This window comes from Lactuca sativa, chromosome 1 (genome assembly GCF_002870075.4).
Source record: "Lactuca sativa cultivar Salinas chromosome 1, Lsat_Salinas_v11, whole genome shotgun sequence".
In the NCBI taxonomy this organism is placed as follows: Eukaryota; Viridiplantae; Streptophyta; class Magnoliopsida; order Asterales; family Asteraceae; genus Lactuca; species Lactuca sativa.
Window position 1 is genome coordinate 67,452,074 of NC_056623.2, and position 8,053 is coordinate 67,460,126.

The 8,053-nt window shown below is 35.2% G+C and overlaps 2 protein-coding genes across 2 annotated transcripts; both read right to left on the bottom strand.

The window, feature by feature from the left end:
* Positions 1-321: 321 nt before the first annotated feature.
* LOC122197370 (maturase K-like) lies at positions 322-5,240 on the bottom strand. The gene is given in 4 exon segments (XM_052765935.1): positions 322-579; positions 581-947; positions 4,570-4,756; positions 4,814-5,240. Coding segments are annotated over 4 exon segments (1,188 nt in total). The 5' UTR covers positions 5,190-5,240.
* Positions 5,241-6,299: 1,059 nt separating this feature from the next.
* Positions 6,300-7,043, bottom strand: LOC111915229 (uncharacterized). The gene has a single exon (XM_023910906.1). The coding sequence runs from the start codon at positions 7,041-7,043 to the stop codon at positions 6,300-6,302; it is 744 nt and encodes a 247-aa protein (XP_023766674.1).
* Positions 7,044-8,053: the final 1,010 nt, after the last annotated feature.

The window sequence follows — 8,053 nt, forward strand, 5'->3', positions numbered from 1 at the left end:
ACATATTTTAGTCACTCGTCGTATAGTAGATATACCAAGTTATCGCTGCAAACCCCGAGATACTATTGCGGCAAGGGATGAACAAAAATCTAAAGTTCTAATTCAAAATTCTCTCGATTCATCTCCCCATGAGGAAGTGCCAAACCATTTGACTCTTCAACCATTCCAATATAAAGGATTAGTCAATCAAATAATAGATAGTAAATGGGTCGGTTTGAAAATAAATGAATTGCTAGTTGTAGAATATTATTCTCGTCAGACTTAAACCTAACAAAAATAAAATCAACACTAATAAGAATAAGGGTTCGACCCATTAACGAATCATTCATGATTAGCCAAATCATTGATACAAATAATATCCAAATACCAAATCCGCCTTCTAGATAACCTTCGCGAAATGGAAGAAACCCTTGGAAAGGTCAGGGAAAAAACTTGTTCTTCTTCCGTAAAGAATTCTTCTAATAATTCCGAGCTGAATCTTTTCAAAAAAGCATGTACAGTGCTTTTATGCTTACGAGCTAAAGTTCTAGCACAAGAAAGTCGAAGTATATACTTTACTCGATACAAACTCTTTTTTTTTTGAAGATCCACTATGATAATGAGAAAGATTTCTATATATACGCCCAAAGTGGTCAATAATATCAGAATCTGAGAAATCGGCCCAAATCGCCTTACCAATAGGATGCCCCAATGCATTACAAAATTTAGATTTAGCCAATGATCCAATCAAAGGCATAATTGGAACAATAGTCTCAAACTTCTTAATAGCATTTTCAATTATAAATGCATTTTCTAGCATTTGACTGCGTACCATTGAAGGCTTTAGCCGCACACTTGAACGATAACCCAGAAAGTCAAGGGAATGATTGGATAATTGGTTTATATAAATCCTTCCTGGTTGAGACCACAGGTAAAAATAAGATTTCCAGAAATTGACAAAGTAATATGTCACACCCCAAAACCGGAACGGCGGAAACGTTCTGGGGTGGATGACGTCATGTCAAGTATCACAACACGTGCATTATAGTAATCAAGTACAACAAAACATTGCATTAATAGTAATAATTTTACATGATTACATTACAACAATTCAAAGTATACAAGTAATAGAATAAATACAGCGTGGTACTAAGCTATCTTCATCAACAGCTCCGGGGGTGTACTTGTCTAATGCTAACCTGAGAATACAAGTTATTTGAAAAGCGAGTATCAGCATTTTTACAAATGCTGGTGAGTTCATAAGAATTTAGTGACGTTTCAATCAAATAACTTTAATAAGTAGTAGTTTAAGTGTTTTCTGTGTATTAGAGTTCTTTCTAGAAAATCCTATATTTTCTTTAATAAAAGCAGCCTTCTACCAAGACTTGTCAGTGTTATGTGGTAAAAGTAGTTTTCCCTTAATTGCTATCGTTATCAAAATACTAAATTTGATTATTAAGGAAGCAAGAGACATCAGGGAAATACATATGCCTCAGCAGTGAGGACCGCTGACTAAGGCAAAGGAATCATAGACTCCTGGAGAGTATCGCACTAATACCACGCCCGGTTCAGTCTAACAAGTAGAGACACAGACCCTAGAAGGTACCAAATGAAAGGTACAGCTGGTAAGGTCTAAAACAGTGAACAACAGACCCCAGACAGTATCAAATGAAAGATGCGTCTTGCAAGGTCAAAATAAAGAAAACAGACCCCAGACGGTATCAAATGAAAGATACATCTTGTAAGGTCAAAACAGAGAAAACAGACCCTAGACAGTATCAAATGAAAGATACATCTTGTAAGGTCAAAACAGAGAAAACAGACCCCATACAGTATCAAATGAAAGATACGTCTAGTAAGGTCGAAACAATGTGACTCTGAGAATGAATTACCAGCATACAATGTAAATTGCCGGTGAAATACCATTACCTTAAAGCCAATGAATTATAAGGTAACCCGGGATACTCGTAACCATACTGACTAGAGTACCAGATGCCCTACAAGCGTCTAAAATATGACATTTGTCACCCGTTGGCTTGGTAGGTCGGGACTGTAGCTAGTAGTCTGGGTGCTGGGTTGTCAATCCCGTATAGATCTATACACACAATGTCCGCTCTCCCTACAGGAGATTCTGGTTACCAACTAGACGACGGAGAAGGCCGTGTCCTGAAGATGCATCCCAAATAGTGGGTAGAGACTTCCAAATAGTGGGTATTATGTAAGTGCTGAACTAGAGGTAGAGACTTCTAAATAGTGGGTAGTGTGTTAGTGCTGAACTAGAGGCAGAGACTTCCAAATAGTGGGTAGTGTGTTTCTAATGTAAGTGTAGACTAGAGGTAGAGACTTTTAACTGAACTGACTAGAGAATTCATGTATGTCCATACTCATATACATAATATATAACTAATGAATCAAACGACCTTCAGACGGCCATCCGATCCCACCATACCACATCTCAACGAAGAAAAGGAAATAGGGCGGACGAGCCTTCCTAAGTCTTTCAATCATTACTTATATGTACCTATATAAGCACAGACATACATCTAACTACGACTGAGTGTGTATCAAGTAGAAGTGATTCTTGTGAAGTAGGAGTGTCTAACAAGTGAAGTAGGAGCGGTCGCAAGTGAAGTAGGATTGTCGAACAAGTATAAGCGTATCACGAAGTAGAGACAACAATAAGTGAAGTAAGAGCGTCTATCAGGTATAAGCGACTACAAGTATAAGTGAAATAGAGGCAATAACAGGTATAAGCGTATCACGAAGAGAAAGCATTATCAAGTAGGAGTTTAAAATACATGAAAGAGAAGCAGTAGCAACTAACAAGTAAGAATATACATCGAAAAAGGGAACTTTGAGGAAAAGCCTTTATACTCGGGGAAAAATCATAATTTGTATTCTTTTGTAAAATATGTTTGAAAACCTTTGGAAATCTTTCATAAACCAGTTTAAAATGAATTAGGATAAAACAGTATAAGTAAGAGTTTTGAAACAAATGAAAACCTTTTAGAAAACCATTATAGTGTCCTACTCGGTAAAACAATGTATAGTGTCGTAAAATCTTGTGCATGCGGGTTATCAATCACATGTGATTGATATGATAACTGGCATGTTTAACTTGTATTCCCCCCTATAAAACATGTAAAAACATTAAAAGGTTCATTCAGGGGTATGAACTCACCTGGTGTAAGTAGGTCCGACGAAGGTGTCGTTTGGGCGTTCGGTGTCACGTAAGGACTCGAACACACACAACGACCTATTTAACATATGATAACATATGTTCACATACAATTAGTATATTTAATACTAATTAAACAAATATACGCACTCAAAGGAGTGGAAAACACTTTGGTTAAGTGTTTGGGTGTCCCGGGTAGCGTCTAAAGGTGTGTATGGCTTAGGTATGGAGTTTACTCTCCGAGAGTAAACTCCCAAAGCTTAGTTTACGGCCCAGGGACATCTCACCATGAGTTTACGGCCGTAAACTCATGGTGAGGGGTTCTAGTGTGTTTCAAAGCTTAATCTTCTTCATGGAATTATTCTAGGTCCAAATCTAAGTGGTATGGATGAGTTTAAGGCTTCTAAGGGCACCATTATGAAGTTTACGGCCCATGAACCATCCCTAAGGGAGTTCACGGTCGTTAATTCCTATATCATGGATTTAATGAAGTTTTAAGCCCTTAAATCATTCCAAGCATTTTATAAAAATAGTCTAAGGCCCTTTGGGGGGTAAAAACCAACATTTGGGCATGTTTTGGGGAGTTTACGGCCTTGACACATGTTTGGGCCGTAAACTTCTTTTCATCCCTCCATTTCTTGTGTTTAAATGGTTTAAACCCGAAATGATAAGCCCCTAATCTATGTATTAAGTCCAAGGGTGGTTTGGGAGTGTTTTGGAGGCATTTTGACATAGTTTAGAGGTGTTTACGGCCTTGGCATAAGCCTGGGCCGTAAACTCTCTTTTAAGCCTCAAAATGATTGTTTTAAATGTGCAAACACTCCTAGGCTAATTCCTCTATTTATTTCCAAGCTTTTAGGGACTGTTGGGGGTCATTTTGGCCTTTATTTAGGGGTTTACGGCCTAAGGAGGAGCTTAGGCCGTAAACTCCTCTTTCACAGCTTCTATGATCGATTTCTAAGCAATAAACATGAATCAATATGTTTAGAATGAGCTAGGGTAAGCAGACTTACGATTTGGAAGCGTTTGGTTGCGGATTCGGGGTGAAAACGAGTCTAGAGAGAGCGTATAGAGAGAGAGGATGGAAAAGCTCCAAATGGAGTTTACTCCCCTTTATATATGGGTGAGAGTTGGAGCTCAGTGGAATTCTACCCAATATTGTCGTTAAACGGGGCTTTTGGTCGCGCCCGATTTAGTGGTCGTAATAATAAAAACTAACTTTTCCAATTAAATGGAAATATGTGTTATGTGTTTTTATTTCCTTTTATCACGACTTAACGACATATTAAATGAAACAACCGAAATGTTTATTTAATTGACGACCTCTAATTAACGGAACTTTTATAAACTGGAATATTCCGTTAACGGTAACAGGGAAATGTAACGGAACAACTTGGGTTGTCACATAATATTTCCATTTATTCATCAAAAGAAACGTCCCTTTTGAACCAAGAATGGATTTTCCTTGATACCTAACATAATGCATGAAAGGATCTTTGAACAACCATAAATTCGCTTGAAAAGCCCTGGCAAAGACTTCTGCAAGATGATCTATTTTTCCATAGAAATATATTCGTTCAATAAGGGCTCCAGAAGATGTTCATCGTAAGTGAGAAGATTGGTTACGGAGAAAGAGGAAGCCAGATTCATATTCACATAAATGAGAAGTATATAGGAAGAAGAATAGTCTGTGATTTCTTTTTGATCGCAGAGACAATGGAATTTCCATAATGATTGAAGAGACCTCGGACATTACTTGCGAATAAAAATTCTTGTTGTGCCCCAAAAATGGAGTCTGTTTAGAATTATTAACCGAAAGAATCAAATGATTATGTTGATACATTCGATTGATTAAACGTTTCACAATTAGTAAGCTGGATTTATTGTCATAACCTGCATTTTCCAACAAAATCGATCTAGTTAAACCATGATCATGAGCAAGTACATAAATATACTCCTGAAAGATAAGTGGATATAAGAAGTGGTGTTGTTGAGATCTATCTAGCCCTAAATAGCTTTGGAATTTCTCCATTTGAAATTCTATTTAAATGAAAGGTAGAGGATTTTGGGGGTTATCAAATGATACATAAGAAAAATAATAAATTATTAAAATTGAAATGTTTTTATCTTTTAAATTTAAACAAATAATTCAAATAAAAAAAACAAAAAAAAAAACCAATAAACTTTAATTTAAAATTTTTGAAATTAGAAGGTAAGTTTATTAATGAAATTGATATCCATTTATTATTATATTTATTGCAATTTATTATAATAAAATATTATATGGAACTTAATAAAATAGGAAAACCTATAATATGATATGTGAAAAAAACAATTCAAAATTACTACAAATTGACAATTGTCAAATTGAAGGAAGGCATGCGCAAAAAAGTTCTTTATTTATTAGGGAAGATTTCTTATTTTCAACATGTCATTTTTTGTTTTTTTTTCTCATTTTCTTTAAATTAAAAATTCCGGAATTAAATGCATAGTTTATATATGTAAGGTGTTTAGTTATATTAAACTCTCACCACAACCACACCCATACACAAAATGAATTTAATTTTCCGAAGAATTAATAATAATAATAATAATGGAAAATTTGTAAAATGACCAAAAAGTAGGGGGTGTTTGAAGAAAATGTCCAAAAATTTGAAGTTTTCCAAAAATGACAACTTCCTTTGCAAATCCTTCAACTCTACGGAAGTAGAAAACTCTATAAGGAATTGATGTGGGTGGGCTAATTTGTAAAAACACACAAAAATAAAAATAATAATAATAACAAAAGGGAAAGACGAATAAGGTTGTGCACAGATTCGAAGAAGGGGTTGCAAAAGTCCGAAAACGATCTAAATCGATCGTTGCGACAGTCGGAAATTTCGTCCTCTTCCCTAAAAAGTAAAAACCCTATGTTATAAACCCCCATTCACACTCGCATTATATGGTCCTCACACATATATACAACCATCATTTGAGTTTCATTTTGCTTATGCAAACTTTATCGGTAAACATTTTTACAAAAGTAATTAATAAGAACCATCATAACCAACACTTCTAGTTGTTGCTTTGGACAAAAGGCAAAAGCTGTGCGAAACTGCGTCGTTTAATATTAACATTTTAAGGGGAAAAAAACCCTGTGAAATTATGAACTGAAACTCGTAAAAAATTTATCCCCAATTCGGGCTGGTTCAGATTTACACCTGCTCAGATTCAGTGGCTCAGCTTTAAATTCTTCATCTCCATTAAAGAAACTTTCATCTTCACTGTTTCCATTAATACCTTCACCTTCGTTCACTTTCTCCCCTGTTTCATCATCTTCGGTATCCATCCTTGTTTTCTCGATTGTTGATTCCCAAAATTTGTATGCCAAAGATGAAGATCTGTATGGAGCAGAGCTGGATCTCGTCAACAAAAACGCATTTCTCGGCGGCGATTCTGGAATCAAAATTACATTATCAGGTCCGATTACATCTTCAATTTCGCGTTTCCCGTACTCAATTGCCTGATTCACTTCAATCCGTTTTGATTCCGGTAAGCTCTCTGATTTTTTGCAACAGTCACATCGAAAAAACGATAAGTTTGTTCTCCACAAGCGTTGGAACCACCCGGATTTGACTTTCTGAAGCCATCGACAACTGCGGAAGGCGGTGGTTGTGGTTGGTTGCTTGTTGTTTGAGCGACTGACTCGGACTTGGCCGATGCACGTGACCTTAGGGGAAGAGGGTTCCTGGGTAGGATCGTTAGTAGTGTTGATTTTGCGAGAAAACATAGGGTTAGCCCGTGACCTGCTTCCTCTCTTGCTTTTGCTTCTTGGAAACATCATCAATGGCGGTGGGAAATCGTCTGTTGTTCCAGGACTGGATATGGGTTTTGTATGTATTTTCATCTTCTTCAATAGTTAACGGTTGCAGAGTCTGTGTCGACTGTGGGTTTTTGAGAGATTGAAAACGCAGATTGTGTGTGTATATAGCTTCATGCATATCAATGGAGTTTCTGGAGGTGGGTGGTGTTTCATGCTTTAATGTGGATGACGTTTCATTGTCTATATGTTATTTATGGTTAATTTGTTATTATTCTTGTATGTAACTTTTGGTCCCTTCTTTTTTTAATAGAGGGATATTGATTAATTTCAAATTTATCTCTTAATTTTTTTTTTTTTAATTTTTAATTATTTTGAAATGTGATTGACTAAGGCTATGTTTGGCGTATTAGCTGAAAAATTGGTTGTTAGCTGAAAAGTTAGCTGATAGCTGAAAAACTAGTTGTTAAATAAAAAGCTAGCTGATAAAAAATAACGTTCGGTAAAACTAACTGAAAAACAAGCTGAAATATATAAAATTATATAAAAGGACATGTAAGAATATATGTTTTTATAATTAATTAAAGGATGTATTTAGAAAATTTTAAAAAAGCTCATAAAAAGCTAGTCTAAAAAAAGCTCAAAAAATAAGCTAGTTGTGGTGCGCCAAACATAATAAGGTGATGTTTTATAGTTGTTGATTGTGTTAGAAGTTATCGAGGTATAAATTGTGAATTAGTTGACATCTGACTAAGTTTATATTGTTTAGTTATTTTTCTGATTAACTGTATTGAATGATAAAAAAATAACCACATTAGTCTCATATTGTCTCTTGTGTTGGATAAAATAATTATAAAAATTTAAATTGTCATATAAAATCCAAATTAAACATACATCATTTAAAATCCAAATACAAATTGTCATACAAAATCCAAATACAAACTATCATACAAAATCAAAAAGTACATAATAATTTGCATACAAATTTAACGTTAATCATTTGAAAGTAATTGATTAGCAATCTGGTCATGCAAAGTAGTCATATAGTCAACGGCTTCAGAACTCTATTCTATGTCTTGTATGTTTTGGCCCTCACT